General features: G+C 42.7%; 5 protein-coding genes across 5 annotated transcripts; 4 read left to right on the top strand and 1 right to left on the bottom strand.

The window, feature by feature from the left end:
* Window positions 1–136: 136 nt before the first annotated feature.
* SERLADRAFT_432037 (uncharacterized protein) lies at window positions 137–1,462 on the top strand (the record flags this gene model as incomplete). Its single annotated transcript, XM_007312299.1, has 5 exons — window positions 137–230; window positions 277–443; window positions 493–566; window positions 615–1,200; window positions 1,304–1,462. The coding sequence occupies 5 exons, from the start codon at window positions 137–139 to the stop codon at window positions 1,460–1,462; spliced, it is 1,080 nt and encodes a 359-aa protein (XP_007312361.1).
* Window positions 1,463–2,717: 1,255 nt separating this feature from the next.
* On the bottom strand, window positions 2,718–3,083 carry SERLADRAFT_432036 (uncharacterized protein; the record flags this gene model as incomplete). The annotated part of the gene is made up of 1 exon (XM_007312298.1): window positions 2,718–3,083. The coding sequence occupies one exon, from the start codon at window positions 3,081–3,083 to the stop codon at window positions 2,718–2,720; it is 366 nt and encodes a 121-aa protein (XP_007312360.1).
* Window positions 3,084–5,603: 2,520 nt separating this feature from the next.
* Window positions 5,604–5,939, top strand: SERLADRAFT_432035 (uncharacterized protein; the record flags this gene model as incomplete). Its single annotated transcript, XM_007312297.1, has 1 exon — window positions 5,604–5,939. One exon carries the CDS (start codon window positions 5,604–5,606, stop codon window positions 5,937–5,939), a length of 336 nt encoding a protein of 111 aa, XP_007312359.1.
* A 3,980-nt stretch (window positions 5,940–9,919) lies between these two features.
* On the top strand, window positions 9,920–10,961 carry SERLADRAFT_432034 (uncharacterized protein; the record flags this gene model as incomplete). The annotated part of the gene is made up of 3 exons (XM_007312296.1): window positions 9,920–10,144; window positions 10,197–10,529; window positions 10,611–10,961. The coding sequence occupies 3 exons, from the start codon at window positions 9,920–9,922 to the stop codon at window positions 10,959–10,961; spliced, it is 909 nt and encodes a 302-aa protein (XP_007312358.1).
* Window positions 10,962–17,822: 6,861 nt separating this feature from the next.
* On the top strand, window positions 17,823–19,146 carry SERLADRAFT_404626 (uncharacterized protein; the record flags this gene model as incomplete). The annotated part of the gene is made up of 9 exons (XM_007312295.1): window positions 17,823–17,867; window positions 17,940–17,954; window positions 18,002–18,103; window positions 18,261–18,362; window positions 18,420–18,527; window positions 18,580–18,669; window positions 18,774–18,803; window positions 18,854–18,949; window positions 19,000–19,146. The coding sequence occupies 9 exons, from the start codon at window positions 17,823–17,825 to the stop codon at window positions 19,144–19,146; spliced, it is 735 nt and encodes a 244-aa protein (XP_007312357.1).
* Window positions 19,147–19,479: the final 333 nt, after the last annotated feature.

Genomic DNA, 19,479 nt, shown 5'->3' with positions numbered 1-19,479 from the left:
TATGTATTGGTGCAAATATTTAGATATGAGGTGAGTTTCCTGGGTTTTTTTAAACTACTTACTTGGTTGGCTGAGTACTGAGACATATTTCAGCAGAACATCCCATTCTTAGTCTGCAAAAATGCACCTGTCCTACATGTACACAATATCCTCCACTTCCACTGGAAACGGTGCTACCTACTGGTACACCCCCCCTATTACTTGGTCAAAGTCCTCTCCTGGACCAGAAAGTAAATCAGTTATTTAATTTCAAAATTACCTGATGGCAATGCACAGCTACTCAACAACAATATTTTGCCACTCTCCCGAGTAATCTATCAACATCCACTCTTTCAACCTCCATCCACACTGCACCAATTGCTACATCTGAAGATCAAGTCCAGCCCATCATTGAGCAAATCGTTAGGAATTTGAAGTGTAATTCTCAGGACGTATATGTCCAGGTGAGAAATCATTGTCTGGCTACATTCCTGATCTGATTTTTCCCCCTAGCAATTCTATATTGAACCATCAAGTTTCCCCAAGTTTGTGGACAAGCTCAGAGAAACTAACTACAGCACTCTAAGGTATGCTTTTCATGAGTGAATATACTGTACTTATGTCCTTACTTCCAGATATATGTATGACCATGTGAAAGGCATCTTGCAACTGAGCATGCCTACTCCTGTATATGAAGTTTTCATTGAGCGCCTCAGTAAACTTTTACAGGGGGAACTGTCATGCCTTATCAGACGGTCAGATGGGAAGTTCAGGTTGAGTTCTAATACATCCAAGTTTCTCCAGCGAGGTCAAATCACCACTGTACCCCACTTAGCCCTCAAGTTCCAAAGCCTTAACCCTAGCACTGAGTGGCAGGACTTGTTCATTTCCCAGGTCTGCCACTCCCAGTTACTTTGGGACATCACCCAGAAGGTGAAAAAGTACTGGGAGGAGCTCCCCCACCTTGTTGGCATTCTTGTGGTCAAATTCTACGAGTCCCACAAATACGCAAAGCCTCAATATGGGTACGCTGAACCCGTCAACATGCAGTATTGGTACAACTTACAAAAGGATGACAATATCAAATATGGCCCTCTGAGGACAGCTGATGGTGTAACATGGGTGGGTAGATTTGTGGTGGATATGTACCTGTATGAAAAGGACCCAAAGGTTGTAGGAAAGGAAAGCTATGCACAGCATCTTCCTCCGCCCGTAGTACTGGTGTGTCCCTTCTTGATCTTAACTTTCTTTGTCTAATATAGCATACATACAAAGGGTAGTACCTAACATAGATGTGGGCCAACTCTATCCCACTCAAACCCAGGAAGACAAATTCAACGAAATTTTCAATTGTGTTATCACCAGGTCAATTTTGGAGATGGAGAAAATTATGAGGAGTGCGCCCCAGACTGTCGCTAACCCAGAAGCTGAAAGTGCAGCTGCTCGAATAGCAGCGATAGAGCATCAGGAAAAATGGGGGTAGCTATATAGAGCTCTATAGCACTATAAGTACTCATAAAGCTGTTATAGTGGTCAAACCTGTTATAGAACCTCTGCCATCTATAGAGCCTCATATAGCTCTATAAATGCTCTTATAGATGTTGGAAATTGTTGTGTGGCTGATAAAAAAAAATTAACACAGACAGGATTTGAACTTTCAACCTGCTAGTCAGCTCTTGGGTGACTAAGCAGCCTATAGCCACACATCACATTTATCCACTACACCATGAGGGCTTATAAAACATATTATACAGGTGTTATATATTGACCTTTTATGGACTTAGACTAATTTTTTACTCGTTGCCACTACTTATATTTGGATAAATCATTATTTTTATTTTGTGAGTATCAGGGATACAAACTACTATTTCACTAATACAGGCTACATAATTAATTAATACTGTATGATTTATTAGCCCTTTTAAGCACCTTGAACTATATTATAACTATGACCTTCACAGCTATAAGAGCTATGTAGGCTGCTATAGGCTATAAGAGCACTTATAGTACCTTGCCTATAATAATATACTTGAATCCAAACACTTGTGGCCTCTTTCTATTATTGAACAAGTTTGTTGGATTAATCCAGAGTTTGAGGGAATTATAGATACTTCTCCCCTTGGTTAAATTTTTGCCTGCTACTGTGCTATAAGAGCTATAAGAGCTATGATTGCACTGATAGTACTATAGTTTCTATGAATGTGTTTATATATATAGGTAGTGGCTATATAGCACTATATAGCAAAAGGGTTTTTCCTGATGAGGTTGCTACCCAGGATTTGATAACAAACCGCACTGGTCGTCCTCTTCAAAGTGGTACCCATTCATGCACGCCCACCACTACTCTATCTACTCCCCATTTGCACCCCCAAGTATTGCCTAAAGAGATATCTTCCATCAATCTCTCAGTCTTCAATATCCAGCTAGATTTTGACGATTTTCTTCAGGCTTTTCAAGGATCTGTAGCTGATCTGGCACATGGATGTTTTCAAGATTATTATAATGCCCCCCAAAGTCGTGCTAAAGCAGCTAGGAGAAGGAGTCCTTTTCACTCTGAAGAAGAAGTGGGTTGGCTTGTTCGACAGAAATTGGGTGTAGGGATTTTTACCTACAATAAATGAATCATACTCATCTCTCCTCATACAAATGCCTTGGGCCCTCCAGTGAGAGAGGATCTCAGCCATCACCTTGTGTCTTCCACCACTCTCCATTCCCTCTAATGCCTCTTGTAACAGCATTCACCACGCCAACAGCATGCTAATATCTCCAACTAGGAATGTACAATAGCCAAGGCACCTTCGACTATTGTAAATGCTCATATAAGCCTCCCGTTTCTCCCTCTCGCGGTACAATTGCCTCTCATGCATATCCCTAATGGAAAGAGTGATTTGAACCTCTTCTGGAGTATGTGTATCTGGTAAATCATAAGGAGGGTCCATATCCCATGGCAAAAATTCTGGGAAATCTGAGGGGTTCTGACCCAGAGACAACTTGGGATGCAAGGTGGTTATAAAGTCGGGGAGAGACTTTGCAGCAAGAATAATGAGTGCTGGAGGTAGAGGAGGGTGGGTAATGTTTGATAGCAACAACTGATCTTGAGGCATAGTTGAAGTTTGTCGCCCATGAGTTTTAGCATAGGCTCGAGTGTTTTGTTGCTTTTGTGTAATCTAACCTCTATGTATATATCAGTGGAGAAATTGAACTGGTAAAACAAGTGGGCACCTTGGTGAGAGGCTATATGTATGCTTATAATTATGACCGATGTCTTATTGATAAAGTGTTTGATATGGGATAGCTACCAAAGCTTCTTTATCCTAGGGTTACCGGAAGTTTACAACCTAAGCTGAATAATGGGTAATAACCTAGTTTGTTCGTGGGGTGGAAGTTAATTATCCCTTTTGTTGTGAGTATGTCAATAGTCCTCGTGCTCTGGAAGACTAATATGACAATGGTAGATATGTCCTTGGTGATATAAAGGACAAGTGGTAGTATGTGAATAGAAGTGTGAGGGTATGTGTGAGTTTGAAGTGTTGCGTGACTAGCTTTAAGATATAGCCAACACTAGGTGTGACAATGATAGTCCTCACTTGTTGAGAGACTAATAGAATAAAGATAATAGTGTCTTACACTTGATAAAGGACAAGCTATGGTACACTGATGGTCGATAGAAGGGTGAAGTAATACTTGACTATGCTTCAGTGACTGACTGCAGATGAGCTTACACCAGATCAATAGATGACTGATATAAGTTTGAGATGGACTATAGAATACTAAAGCTACTTGTGGCAAATAATAAATAATCACAGACTGTAATCACACTTGGACTACTGTTATCTGTGACAGACGTGACTTGACAACTAAGCTTCCTAGGGTGGGCAATACCTCTTGTATGCTGCCTAGGCAAAAGCTAGTTGACTCCTGAGTGGTTGTCCACTTATGTGGGGACTGCTTGTAAGTAAAAGCTTTTTTTTATTAGGTGGAAAGTTGGCCTCCTTATATACCTTTTGGCTATAGAGGCTCCTTCCTAGTTGGTAATTACAAATGGTAGTACCGAGATATCTAATGGAAATTCAAAAGGCCAGAATCATCTATTGGGGACCTAGATGATTCTAGAGTGATCTTTTTGAGACTAAGAATAGAAAAGTAATTTGAAAATGTGGAGCAAAATATAACTCAGTCAGGCACAGTGTTCTATTTATAAGAAACAAATGCCAATTCAGCCTTCTCCACAGTAAAACAAGAATTTTGGAGAATTTCCTTATTTGGAAGCCCTCCAAAAGTATCCAGACTAATAGGGGCATGAAAGTATTACCTACTTCCCAAAAACCGGAGTGATTGGTGAAGTGGTTGTTGAGAAAAAGGCAGATTATGTCATGGGAAATTCACTTTCCCTTTTCAGAAACTGACCAAGCCATGTGGTCAGATTTCAGGGTGGCTGCCAGTGGCTGACAGTAAGCATGATACAAGCATTCTTGTTTGGCTCATACCTCCAAAACTAGCGGTCATCAAAATATAAAACTTTGTGACATAGTACTTTGGAATGTGTACTTCAAGATGAGGTACTTTTTGCGGGGTACAATATGTTGTGGAATGCCATGTCCATACATGAAACATTTTTCATGTATGACACCGGCAGCTTTTTTGTTGGCTAAGGTGAAATACTTGGCCTTACAACCCATAATGATGGAAGAGTTTCTGTAGATGGAGAAGGATTCCTACCTTGCCACTACTTCTTGTCTAGATAGTTGAGCATGTAAAATTTATCATATACTTTTTGGTATCAAAATTATGGGGCTATTGCTGTGAGTTCTCTGGTCCTATTTTAGGGATGCTGGTGTGAAATCTGATCTGTGCTCTTGAGGTATGTTTTGATATCAGTAGGATTATTATTTGAGCCACTATTGGCTAGAGGTGACACTTACCAAATTTGAACATACTGCAGACATGCTTCTGCAAACAATTTGTTGCTAGTCACAAGCCTCCTACAGTGAGCTAGCTATTATTCACTCCTTGTCAGTTTTGATCAGGTATGTAATTCACTCCGCTATGTTTTATTGTCAGCAGGATGGCTATGAGGATGGTGATTTGCTGAAGGTCACCTCTAGATCTCAGCTCGATTGTAGGAGTATGGTGAGCATTATTTTATTTATTAGACATTCCTATGCAGGCACCCTGCTGACCGGTATCTTGACTTTATATGGCTTTACACCTACGCTTTCTTGCACAAAGGCAGACAGGTGGATCCATCCAAGATGTCCGCTTCAGTTGTATTTCAGGTCGTTTCTGCAACTGCAATATACTCCAATTTCCCCCCCCCCATCCTCTACCCCTACTAACTGCTTTTCCCACTTGCTATGGCCAGCCTACCATTCCTCAGCATCTCTACTACTTCTGACTCTAATGGGCGTCAAGGAGCAAAAAGAAGCTGCATGTTAAAGTAGTGCATGTAGCAGCAGAGGAGGTGCCAGGCCACTTAACTGGTAAGATGAGAGTTAGATTCTAATCCTATCTAGCACTTATCACTGTATCCCAGAACTTGCACTTCTATTTTGCTACCTGGTACAAAATGGTGAGCCATTACAAAATGATCAGATTGATTGAAATAACGGTCATTAATACATGAAATGTTGTTGCCACTCTCATCACCCTTTCTAGATGAAAATCTGTCCAAAGGAGATTACATCCAGGAGCAAGTCGGTGGTGGTTTCCTTGACTTACCTCTCACCTCCACCCAGCTAAGAACCAGCATCAAAGCTACACTGCGGGATTCAGGAGTTGTACAAAAATCCAGAAGCCGGCAAACAAAACTAGTCAAGAAAGTTCCTCGCAATCCCATCACTGCGACCAGCCAAAACTACACTCCCAAACCTTTCACAGTATGGCTGATACTTCCTCCAACAGATTCACTACCAACAAACAGTGCTGTGCCAGACAAAGACTCAATCCGCCAAGGTCTCTAGGAGGCTCACAAGGGTAGCACAGGCATGATTAATGATGACCTCACAATATCAGAACAGAGAAAACTTGTTAGGACTTCAAGATGAAGGACCTCAACATTTATATTTCAAGTCTAGGCCTCACATGCAAGGTACATATTACTATTGTTGTACTGGCCTTTATTTATTCAATAATTTCTACAGCTCAACTACTCAAATCCATAGAGCCCGTTATTATAGGTGTTGGGCCGCTGTCAGATTCCCGACACCCTTTTAGACAGAGGAAGTTTGCAAATCAAAATACCAATAATGAAGGCTTACCTAGCCAAGTAGATTAACCTGCAACTAAGAAATGTAGACTGTGTCCTCAACCAAGTGCTGTGTCTATTGACAGTGATGAGCCGCTTGAGGTTGGAAAGTGTGGTGAGTGCAATTGTCCTTCCTTGAACAGATCCACTCAAAGTAGCCATTGAATGTCACCCTTCAGAAGCCAAGAAGGCCAATGCAAACCCAAGAATGACCTAGAGATAGAGGACAAATGTAGGGATTATAGGTCAGAAGGTTCCAACACCAGCTATTAGAATGAGGGTCTCTACAACAAGCATAAGGCCGAAGGTTTGATATCTAGGCATGCAGCCAGGAAGCGTCCCCGTTGTTGGGTCCTCAGCAGGATAAGGTGACACGCATGGCGGGAAAATCAGTATCAAAGGCAAAGGGCCGTGCAAGGTCTCCCAAAATAGCACAGCTGTCCTCTTATGGTCTTCCCGATGATTGCCACAACAATGTCACACCGCTGTTCTCTTCTAATGCCTCATCAAAATCATCTCTGGTGCCCTTTTGTGCAGCAGCAGGGCAAGTGCACTCTTCTGAGAAGCAAGCCAGTTCATTGCCAAGGGACACACTGTCTTCCACCCACTCCCACATTGGCATATCACCATCATCCCAGGTGTTTTCCATAGCAGAAACAGAGCAAGTGCATACTTTTAGAATGTGAGCAAGTTTATCACCAAGGGATGACATGCCTTCTATTTACTTGCACATTGATGTCTCACCAACACCCCCTTTGCAAGTCTTAGGAGAATTGCTTTCAACACCCAATTGCATGCCAGGCAATCACTCTTTAGGACAAGCATCTCCTTCTGGAAAACAAGTCAGTTCATCATCAAGAGATGCAATGTCCTCACCTCATGTTCACGCCAATGCCCCACCGCCACCTTTGCGAGCATCAGAAAATCCATTCCCTGTGCCTGCCATACATAATGATGGCTATATGGAGCACAGTGAGATTCACCAAGTTCAAGATGGCGCATGCATGAACTACCTTCATGTCAGCTTGCTCCGAGACAGGCAGCTACAGTCTGCTACTCAGGGTCACTGGATTTGTCTGCTCGCATATGCAGAGCCCCCTCAATTTGTAGTATTTGGCCATGGCTATGGCCAAGTAGTCACAGGTGGCTACCCCTCTTTCCATGGGACAGATGTAGCACCAGTGTTCTGTTTCCTCAGGGAGATGCTTATAGGCAGAACCCAGTGGTGTACCAGGACTCTGGTATGCTGTCCTGACCTTTTGGCAAGGCTTATTGCCATAGGGACATGGGTCCAATGGATGGGATGGATGGTGTGGGCAAATACTCAAGTATTTGTTAGTTTTGGTGATCCTGCACCTTTGTGCTACCTATATATTTTCATTCCTTTCTCTATCTATTCTTCTATCATTCACTATTGATTGTGTTCTCTATTATTTCGCCTTTGTGGCTGCTTTGTTTACCTTTGTTTACAAAACTTCGGACAGTACTACAGAGTCCAATGCTTCCTATTCTCTAGTTACTCACATTGGACTCTAGTTCCAGTCCCTGATTGCTCTCAGCAAGTGGCTAGACACTTCCTTCAAGCTTTGTTCTTAATAGTATTGGCTGTAGTAGAGGCCTACACGGGCCCCCCCCAGTGCCACATAAAGTTGTAGATAACTTGAAGATCACTCTGGGACGTTGAATTCTTGTGCCTGGTACAAATTTTAAACAGATAGTAGATAGAGCTTTATATTATAGAACTTACTGACAAAACCGGATAAACCCGGTCTCTGCCTAGGAGTCATTATACTGTAGCGAGTAGCACCTTCGACTATAAGTAGTAGGGGGTTTAGTATAGGAATACCTCAGTTGTTTCTATAGCCTCTCGGGCAGCGGCTGAGGTATGTTACATTACATTTATTAGAGATCACCTTAAACTAACATCTATTGTAGTTTCACTTAGGTAAATAATAAAGTTGTTTCTATAGCCTCTCGGGCAGCGGCTGTTTCACTTAGTTTTATTACTTACCTGTTAAACCTGTTGATTCACAGTCATTGGAGTTCATTACTATAATAGTATCAAACCTAGGAGGTTGTCCACCAACATTTGAGGGTTTTGCTTTTACAGCATCTATCTGGTTATCAAACAAGTCCACATTGTTTCCAAGAGTCTCAAGGGAGAATTTGAATGAGTGGAAAACATTAAGATTTTGAAATGGCAGAGGATAAGACCTTGTTTGTGCTCTGGAATGGGGCTGCTATAACCTTGAATTATAACAGGGTTTGAGTATGTCCTCAAAGCCTGGGCAGAAGTGCTTCTCTATAATAGATATAAGTGATTGTTGGGATTTGCTTGGATTTTTTTTGATAATGATATAATGACCCTGAGACTTGTCACAAAAGAAAACATCTTTATTGTCCTTTTCCATGTCATTTTAAGATAACTCTCAAATGCAAATATTTTTTCCTTACGCAACAGCCAGGTGATCATTTAAGGAGCTTCATTCCTTTTATTGGAGGCCCTCTATCCATCTTTAGCAAAGTCTATATAAAATCTTTCAAACATCTCCATATTGTAGCTGTTGGTGGTGCCAAACTGTGTGATAAATGCCTGGTAATGTAAGAGGGAATGAAACTTAGGTATGTTGAAATGGTCCCTAACTCCCAGACAAATAAGGATATCTTTGTGTTGGTGAAAAAATTGAGAGATTTGGCAAGGTAGCCCAAGGTGATATCATCATGCATTGGGTATTGGGCTATCTAAATAAAATCTAAAAGTGGTTGATAGGTGATAATAGCATGACATAGAAGTTTGCCAATAAGACAACCCAATAGTATCTTTGCCATATCTTTCTGTTCCTTCCCCCCCTATTTTACCAAGAGCAGAAAAGCCATTTTTGTAATAACAAACACCAAAGCAGGGAAAAAGTGCTCTAATGTGTGCATCAAGTTCCTCAGGATCTAGTAGTCACTGGCACCAGGTCATCATGTGCTTAAAAATGCCCTGGTATAACTGGTGGAGGATATTAGGAGTGATTGAGATATAGATGCTACAGTGAGGAAACCCAGTCCAAAAAGGCTTGTAGATGGATCCAGATACTAGTTGCTCCTTGCACCTCTCTTGAAACTGATGGAATGAATGTGTATCTTCCTTAGCCTAGTTAATTACTGAATCTGTCCATTGATCAGTATGTGGCTCTCCTGCAGTAGAGGCTGAAAGCTCTTCTGGAGATTGTTTGTATTTGGGGCAAGTACCATATTTTGGGTGCAGTCTGGTGTTGAGCATTTGCTAGCCAGCGGAAACCAAGTGCGTGCCCCAATCCTGCAGGCAAGCTCCTCAGGCCGGGGTAATAGACAGAATCAAACCAAATGTCACACAGCCCCCAGTGTTAAGGGGAGTACTTTAGCTCAGCAGTTGGTGTGGAATCACTGTTGATTAGAAATTATATACAACTTTTTCTTCGTTTTCCCCTAACCAGGCCGGGCACTTGCCTCCGCCAGTCGGAGAAAGGTTGACAGCTTAACAAGCGGACCACCCCCTGACAACCGTTTGGACCAGGGTTTATTACATTACTTTTATATATATTTCAAATACTATAGTGTGGGTAGTCGGAGATTGAGATCCAATACTCAGCTGGGAAGAGGTAGATCTGCAAATAGCAAGCGGGGACCCCCAGTTACATTTTTTTACATTTACAAAGAGAACAAGTTGACATGTCATTGCAAGACCAACCCAATGTCAACACTCTGTTGCACAACATGCGTGCACAGATTTCGGCGTTAACTAGGCAACTCGCCGAGCTACAGGCAAACCCCATTGCAGCAGCCCCCTCGGTTGAAAAGAAATCTAGCAAGAAAGTTGAAGTCGTTGCTGACCCCGGCGCCTTTGAAGGAGACAGAGCGCAATTTGCCAAATGGTGGATCAAACTCCAAATTTGGGTCAAGGCAAACTGGGATGCATTTAGCAACTGCGGTGCTATCTCAACTAAAGGGACTTGTGGTGGGTCGATACGCCCAAGTAAGACTCCAGGAGTGCTACACCGCGGGTGTGTGGCCTACCTGGGACAATCCCAAGGTTAAGATTGAAAAATATATCAAACCACAGGCTGAGCATGACTGGGCTTGCCAACAAATCTGTTCCTTCAAACAACGAAACATGAGGACAGATGATTACATTACCCGGTTCCTGGCCCTCTCCATCCAAGGAGGGCTTGGCAATGAACATGCAGTAGAACTGCTGGAGTGCAATGTGAACCCCCACATTGCAGAACAGATCTACTTGCAGGATACAAGAAGCGACAACCTGGCCCTGGCGGCTGAGGAAGTACAATGAGTCGGTAGAGCCATGGAGCTCTATGCTATGCACCAAGGTGGCGGGTCCACCAACAAAAATAACCATTCCCAGAGGAGCCCTGGGTCATCAAACCAAAAGAAAAATCACTCTCACGGGTTCCAACCATTTGGGTTGCAACTAGGGCGGGGAGCCCCAATGGATATTGGCACGGTCCAGGGCGGACAGACCCGCAGATTCACCTGCGACAACTGTGGGCAGGAGGGGCACATGGCCCAACAGTGTCCAAATAGAGTGCAGGCCCCCCAACAAAAAAATAACCAAGGGCGCCAGCCGCGCCAATTAGAAGCTGAAAAGCCAGACAATCAGCTCAATACTCTGGCCGGTTGTTCATATGATGAAATCTGGGCCTTCTTTTACGACCAGCAGGTTGCTGAGATGAAGGCTCAGGGAAAAGAGTTTTGAGCTTAGGTCACTTGGGTGCCTTCGCTCCTATGAACAATGAAGTAAACCACAACAAGGTGGCCCCTGCTCCGGGGTGTTGCACAAGCAATAAAGGAAAGATGGGGGTGGCTCCCCAATTTGTAAATAGATTTTTGAATTTGTTGTCAGAAGTATGTACTTGTATGAAGCATTGCAAATGTAATATTTATGATACTACCGCTGCACCAGCGTCTCCCTTGGAGTGTGGCCCCGGCGAGACAAACACTAGGGTGCTTGATTCTGGTAAAAATAAAAATAAAAATATAGAAAATCCTAAAATAGAAAAACATGTTTCTTTTGATACTTCTTCCTCTTCTTCTTCGGAGCCACTTTCCACAGAAATCCCAAAGTGTGTGTTGATGCACACATATTTATTCCAAAAGGAGATCCACTTAGATGTTGGTGTGGAAAACCTTGCCCTGGGCATAGTACACCCAACTAGCGCACTGCTTGATTCAGGTGCTAACAGCATCTTCATAAATCAGGTCTGGGCGAAGCAAATTAGACTCCCCCTTGAAAAATCAGATATATCTACTTCCCTCTATAACGTTGACAGTACGCTTAACGCAGGTGGCTGCATTACACATAAATGTTCTTTTGTTGTCGAGTACCAAGGACACAGAGAACAAGTCACCGCTGAAGCTACCCAACTAGGGAAGATTAATATAATCTTAGGCTGGACCTGGCTATTTAAACACAATCCTGAGATTGACTGGCAGACAGGGGTTGTCACATTGTCATGTTGACCACAAAAGTGTGATGACTTGGGTAAGCCGAGTCATGTCCGTCAAACTGAGCTTGATGAAAGGATAAATGCTGGTCACGTTTATGCTAAGCTTAGATCTTTAGAAAAGATTGACGATGACGATGACAAGGTAAAACCCGAGGAAGAGATTAAGAGGCTGGTACCTCCCAAGTACCATGACTTCTGGAAAGTCTTTTCCAAACATAAATCAGAGCGCTTCCCAGAGGCTAAGCCTTGGGACCATGCTATAGATTTATAGGACACCTTCAAACCGAGGAAAGGACACATAATACCACTCTCTGCTCCAGAAAGAGATGAAGTATCAAGTGTTACAATTGACGTACCAGTACCTACTTACGCTTCACTTTTTGTACTTTTACTTTTACTTTTTCCCCCTAAGAACTGGCGAGTGCCATTGGGAGAAGCTCACAAGACTCCAACAAATGGCCCATAAACTCAACCTAGAGAGATGTCAAGAGGCTGGAGAAATTGTTGGGAAACCACAAAAACAGCTCTCAAACGCTGGTACCAAGTGCAAGCAAGGAGGTGCCTCACAGGGTGGAAGAGGAACTGCCCCAGCACAAAGAGGCCATGGGGGGGTGCGGGGTCAAAGTGCAATGAGCCGAGAGATTGTTGAGAGCTTTGGGGATGGGCAGTATGAGTAGATAGTACAGTACTCAGTGGCTCAAGGAACATGTTACTATATTCTCTCCAATCACTCAAAGTTGGTCTTTGTCTCCATGTTCATTGGATAAAGGTGCAAAGTGTACAAGAACAATATAAAATCTATGCTAAGAAGGACATTCTCAAGCTCGCTGTGTCAGACAACGAGCTCAAATCTTTCGAACGTCACAGTGTTGCGTAATGGGCGTGATATTCCTGCAATGCCAGGAGGTGCTGACATGTACAGCAATGACTCTAGACTCAGACACGTGGCATTCCGGGTTGTTGGTCCTTTTGAGTGCGGCTGCCGAATCCACACCACGAGAATAGTGACAAAACCGGATAAACTCGGTCTCTGCTAAAGCAGCCATTGTTCTCCATGGAGAATAGCCACCACTCCATGGAGTCACCATTGTAGTCCTAGGAGTCATTATACTGTAGCAAGTAGCACCTCCGACTATAAGTAGTAGGGGGTTTAGTATAGGAATACCTCAGTCGTTTCTTTAGCCTCTTAGGCAGTGGCGGAGGTATGTTACATTACATTTATTAGAGATCGCCTTAAACTAACATTTATTGTAGTTTCACTTAGGTATATAATAAAGTTGTTTCTATAGCCTCTTAAGCAGCGGCTGAGTTTCACTTAGATTTACTAGGTTATGGGCCCTGGTGGCGCGAAAGCTACGCAGGAAATAATTCTTATTTGAAACGGCAACCTCGGAACCATGACCACAGCACATAATACATCCGCATGACCAGTTCTCACTGGACCCAACAATTTCCAGATATGGAAACTCCGGATCATCTCAAAGCTACGTCGGGAAAAGGTTCTCCAAGTTGTTACTGGAGAGGAGCTTAAGCCCTCACCAGGAAAGCCTACCTCCTTGGAGGATCCTGAAATCACCTGGATACTTAAGGATGAAAAGGCACATGGAATCATCCAGGATCATATCTCTGATGCCCTCCTCATGAGGACTGGAGACCTCACCAGCTCCAAGGAGTTATTTGATAAACTTGACTCACTCCATCAGACAGACGTCCAACATTGCCTTGGCCTTCTATTCATTCCAGCAACTCACCAAATTATCCTGGGATGGGACATCACCTATCCAGGACCACATTTTGAAAATGCGGACAATTGATTCACACCTCTCCAGAATGAAACTACGAGTTGATGCCAAACTCATGGCCTTTGCTCTTCTCCAATCTCTCCCATGCACTCCTGAATGGCAAATATTTCAGTCATTGGTAATCAACACGATTGAAGAAAATAAACTTACCTTTGATACAGTTGAGATCCGGATCACTGCAGAAGTTGCACAATAGTCAGGAAAGGCCCCTGGAGGTTCCAAATCAGCACTCAAGTCCGAGGAGAAGTGGTGTGACTTCCACAAAGTCAAATCACACAACACCTCGGAGTGTTGAACACTTCAGTCAGCTGGAAAAGGTCAAGAGAAGAAGGAAAAGGAAAAAAAACACAAGGATAAAGGAAAAGCAAAGGAAAAGGCAAATATGGCGGAGCAATCATCTGGATCTGACTCTAAGGAGAAATAGAGTCATATTGCATTGGAACATGTACATATTTCCAAGCCCCTTGCTAAACACATTCAAGCTTACCTTGTGTTGGAACCCAATAAGACCAAAACAACAATCATCATTGACTCCGGAGCAACATCCCACATGGTCCCTCACCGCTCCTGGTTTGAGCCAAGAACATACCATGTTCTGCATCCTCTGAGGACAATCAGTTTTTGGGGATGAATCCTCTGTAAATGCTATTGGCATTGGAACAGTAATCCTACAAGCAACTGTTGGCAAAAAGGACTACAATATTGCACTGTCAAATGTCTTACTTGTGCCAAACTTTACTTTAGCACTCGTCTCTGTCCACAAATTGTCCAAAACAGGGTTATCAACACTTTTTCCAGCAGGGTCAAATGCTTGTGAAGTTCGGAAAAAGAAAGAAATTATCCTCACTGCCTTACACAAGCGAGGGCTTTATCACATCCAAGCAAAACCCGTAATCAACCCGGAGTCAGCTTTTGCAGCAGTAGATGTAAATTTATTGCATAGGAGAATGGGACACATTGGAATGCACCGCTTGCAATGAATGGTTACAAAAGGACAGCTCCAGGACACAGACACCCTTACCAGGACCCCAGAGTTCTGTGAACCTTGTGCTTTAGGAAAGATGAAGAAATTACCTTTCAAGTCCACTGGAGGAAACCGAGCCAAGCACCCCATACAAATTGTGCACACAGATGTTGGAGGACCAATCAAACCAACCTCCAGGGAGGGTTTTTGGTACTGGATTATCATTGTAGATGATTTTTCCAAATTTCCATGGATATATTTCCTAAAACATAAAAGTGAGGCACTGGAATGATACAAGCAATGGAAAAAATATGTTAAACATTTTTCCGAATTCATTTGGGAGAAGAGAACTTCACTCCATTATACACAGAATTCCTCCAGAGCGATGTGGGAGGAGAATATACTGGCAATGCATTCAAATATCAACTCCAAGGAGATGGTGTCCTCCAAGAAACTACAACTGCAGATACTCCGGAACAAAATGGCATTGCAGAAAGCATGTATCAGACATTGGCTACATTAGCAACCACTATGCTCCATGATTCCAAGCTCCCAAGTCATTCTGGGTAGATGCCATGCAAACAGCTGTATATATCACAGCATGCATCATAAAAGTCTGCTAACTCAAGTTTTGTCAGGCATATGGTATCTGGATCTGGAATACCACAAAGTACTTTCAGTAGTAATGTAGGGTTTATACATGCACTATCTGATTTCCCCACAGCTATTGGAGGCTGGCTTTGTAATATTCCTTTACCCTCCTCCATTTTACCCCTTTCTCCTCATTTGCACATTCTGGAGTGTCAGATTCTTCAAAAAGTAGCAAGTGAAAGCACAAAGAGCATCAGCCGGACACCATTTCAATTAGCATAAGCTCTGGTCCTACAGGTATAGGTACCGGTGTGGGCACCTCTGGTGCCATGTCAGTTTTAAGTCACACATCTAAAAACCCTGGCATCCTTGCCATTAATAAACTCCCTGGGGTATTAGATAGTCACCTCACAAACATTGTCCCCACTATCCTGGATATATAGAACACTGTACAGAAGGAGCAGCAGGTGCATGGCCATGCTCAGGAGACTCAGGGTACTGCTGTCCCTGTCTCAGTGCCTGCTGACATCTCAACTGCCCCCATCCCCTCTATTAATTGCTCTACATCTGTCCCTGGCACTAGCTCCATTTCTTCCCCTGCTACTCCCACTCATACCATTGTGGATGCTACAGATCTATCTACTGCATGTCTACACCTTGCACTTCTACACCGGCATAAAGATGATCATCACTTACCACTGCCAGTTCTTCTACACATGGTTGAGCTTTTCAGATCTGACTCAACAATAGTGGAACCTTACCTTGTAATGTTGTAGTGGGATGAACTGTGTTGGCCATAGTTGAAGTCATTCATTAACAAAGTATAGGTTATATTCTGTTTTTATGTACCTTGTATTTATTTTCACTGTAATATTTTGTACTTTGAAAATGGTATAATCCACACTGTTTATATATAATGTGACAGATATACAGGAGAAAAAAACACGTATGATTTAGTACTACTTATTTAATTCAATTCAAACCCCTGCATGCAAGCTCTGCCTGATAGTCACCCCACATTGCCCCAGCTATGATGTCCCAGCAATTATTGGCTTCAAGCCTAGCTGCTTTAGTTGGAGGACTGTCTGCTAAAGTCCATTTGAGAGCCAATGTTGTTATTCTCTTCAGGAAAACATACATGTCACAATACCCAAAAGTTGTTATACTCTGGTGCACACAACAAGGAACTCGAGAGGAAGTTGTGATGATAGAAGGGGAGATGGTGTTCAATGGGAGAACTTGCTGAGGAGTCTCCATCTATTGCAAGGGTATATATACTAAAATACATCTGGTACTGTACAGTTCATATAAATAGAGGTACATATTCCATAGTGTTTCACCGCATTCTATATGATATCACTGCTGAGTAAGTGAAGTGTCTGATGTTATATCATATGAGAAGTCACATGCTGGGTCTAGACATTTGTTAGCACTATGGGCATGAGAGCGTTTTGGCAGGGCTGTTACAGGAGCCGTTGTTACTAATACATGCAATACTGCCAACACTGGCGGAACACGGCTAGAAACTCAAAAGATTAGCTTTGAAGCAGAGTTGCCCATTGAGCATCTGCTATTTAGAGTATACACTGGACTGGTTCTCGCACTGTCTTTTGATTGGCACTTCAAATACAAGGTTAATAGCGGCACCTGCTATTGAGGGGCTGGTCCTTTGATTTTGCAGACCAATTCCAACAGTGCCAAAGAACGGCTGCTTTCTTTGAATCAGGATCAAGACCATAGCACTAGCGCCTCTGAACCACTGCATTCTTTGGATGGCGGTCACCTTTGCAGCCTTCGACAGTATGAAGCTGGCACTTTGAATCACAGTTGCTGACAGGTCAAGCAGGTTTGTTTGCTGGTACTTCAAGTCGTAACTGACATTGTCACTTCAAGCTTCATCCCCATACCAGTGTTGTCTGTGGGGGTGGCCATTATTCAACACAATGGGCACATAAGCAGCTACATTTCAGCCGTACTGTTTACAAAGCGCTCCAGTTTTCTGGTCAGCGTATCTAGCTCTCTTGATGCTGTTATGATACAATACTGAACATCTCAAGTTTTTCAGGCTGTTAGTGCCATTATTACTCCTGGTTTTGGAAGCCCTATCCTCTTCACCTTTCCTACGAATCCTTATTTTTATTCCCTGGTCATCACACAATTCCTTTACTTGATCTCCGGTGTTTCTCAATGTCCAAATCTCATATTGCTCAATCTTTGTCAAGTCAATACCAATTTGACCACTCAGCTACTTTATCACACACATTCAGAAATTTGCAGCATTGTTTCTTTAACACAAGGGCATAAATTTGAGGAAGTGTCTAAAAAAAGGGAGGTCCATTGCATTATTGCTTAGAGATTTGAAGCTTGCCTGTTAGTGTTACAATAGTTTTGTCTTTGTTGATTCACAGAGTTGCATGTAGATATGGATACAGTAGTATAAGAATATGAATCCGCAGAAGTTGCTCAGTCTCTGTTGTAATGGCTCAGCTCTTCAGCAACAAAAAATATATTAAAATCTGTGCCACAGAAGTCCTTGGTATGGTGGCTCAATCATTCATCTCCATCATGATAATTGTTGTTGATGGAGGCGGCGCCCCGTTGTTTATTTTCCTTAACCTAGGGTCTTTGTTAGCAGTCAGCCATATATTCTTTGTTCACCATGACAATCACAGCATTTAATGTCATGACTTTTTCTGCATATAAGCACAAGGACAGTAGTGTCAATTTCATCCTTCTCATTTACTTTTGTGCTCATGGATAACTCAGGTGCAGGTCAGCCATACATTATTGGAAGAAAAGTAAGCCTATTTGATGCCAGCCCAACAAGCTATCATACAGTGAAGTCCGCTAGATATTTGTTGACTTCTAAGCTTCAAGTAGAAGCTGTAAGTTATTTTCTCTTCACCGTTGTAGCCCTTACTTAGATTGTCAGATACCCAAAAACAATTCCTACTCTGGGATTGAGAATCCTCCTCAAAATGTTGTTGATAAAGTAGGATCAGAGGACTCCAATACCAAAAATGCCAGCCCAAAGGTTGCTGACCAAGTTGAATCAAGGGGACTGTTAATTTCTGGAGCCCACAGACTGTAGAGTATAATGAGACGTGGGGTCAGTGATGCCAGTGAGGGAAATGCAGTCAGTGTAAGCAGACATTGTGTTCCTATTTACCATATGACCAACAGCATCACAGAAATTGGAAAGTATCCCGGAAGTTGTTAACAAAGACCTAGATGGAAACCCCAGGGTTGCAAGTACAAGTCAAAATGATGCCAGCAGTGTAAGGGTAATTAGTGTAAGTCAATCACATTTTGTGTTTTAATGAAATTTGACAAAGTGCTTGCTAGGTCAGAGAGCCCTAGGAAGTATTCAGGAAGCAGCTACTAATGAGAGCCCAGATGAAAGGCCTGGGGACACAAGTACATGTCAGAGTGATATCGGTGGACCAACAGGAACCAATGTAAGTCTAACATATTTTCTCTCTCTCTACCTTTTGACAAACAGTTTGCTAGGACCTGGAAGTTGTCAATATGAGCCCGGATAGAAGGTTTGCAAACACATATATGAGGCAGAATGATGCTAGCGGAGAAACGGGAATCAGTGTGAGTATAGCGTACCTAATCTCTCTATATTCTGACAAAAAGCCTACTAGAACCTGGAAATTGCCAACAATAGCTGAAATGGAAGTGGCGCAGTTGTGGGTCAGGATAATGCCGGTGAAGCAGTGGGGTCCATTGTGAGTTAAATATATCTGATCTCTCTACCTTTTGATAAAACACCTGCTAGGGCCAGAGAAGTATCCAGGAAGTTGTCAATGATGGCTCAAACGAACGCGGTGCAGTTGCAGGTCAGAATGGTGCCAGTGAAGCAATGGAAGCCATTGTAAGTAAAATATATCTTAATACTCTTTACCTTTTTGACAAAGCAAATAGTATGCCATGGAAAATGCTGCTTGGGAAGTAGCTAGCGAGGATTCAGATGGAAGTGATAAAGACATGGCTCAGAAAATACTTTCATGCCCCCGTAATAGTGAATCATTTACTCTTAACAGCATAATAAAAAAGGGTGAAGATGTTTGAAATACTCAGAATAAATCAAGGGACTCAGCAGCCAATTTGACACTGCCGTTGGCACGTAAAGATCCTGGCACCAGTACTCAGTCAATGTGCGAGGACCAACCCAATATGGTACATACTTCAGCAAATAATACGCACAATCTATTGTTGCTGATCTATAAGCTCAATCCTGTCTTAGGGATTGAACCCAACGAGTGAAGCCTCATCAAGCAACCCTGGATTACAATCTGTGGCTTTAAGTATCAGAACAGTTCAAGCCACTGCTACTCAATCCACACAGTCCATTCATTTTCAAGGGAGTCAAGATATCTCCAAGGGAGTCAAGATATCTCAGCC

This window comes from Serpula lacrymans (assembly GCF_000218685.1).
Source record: "Serpula lacrymans var. lacrymans S7.9 unplaced genomic scaffold SERLAscaffold_1, whole genome shotgun sequence".
In the NCBI taxonomy this organism is placed as follows: domain Eukaryota; kingdom Fungi; phylum Basidiomycota; class Agaricomycetes; order Boletales; family Serpulaceae; genus Serpula; species Serpula lacrymans.
Note: the sequence above shows the minus strand (reverse complement) of the source record. Positions and strands in the feature narration are given on the sequence as shown.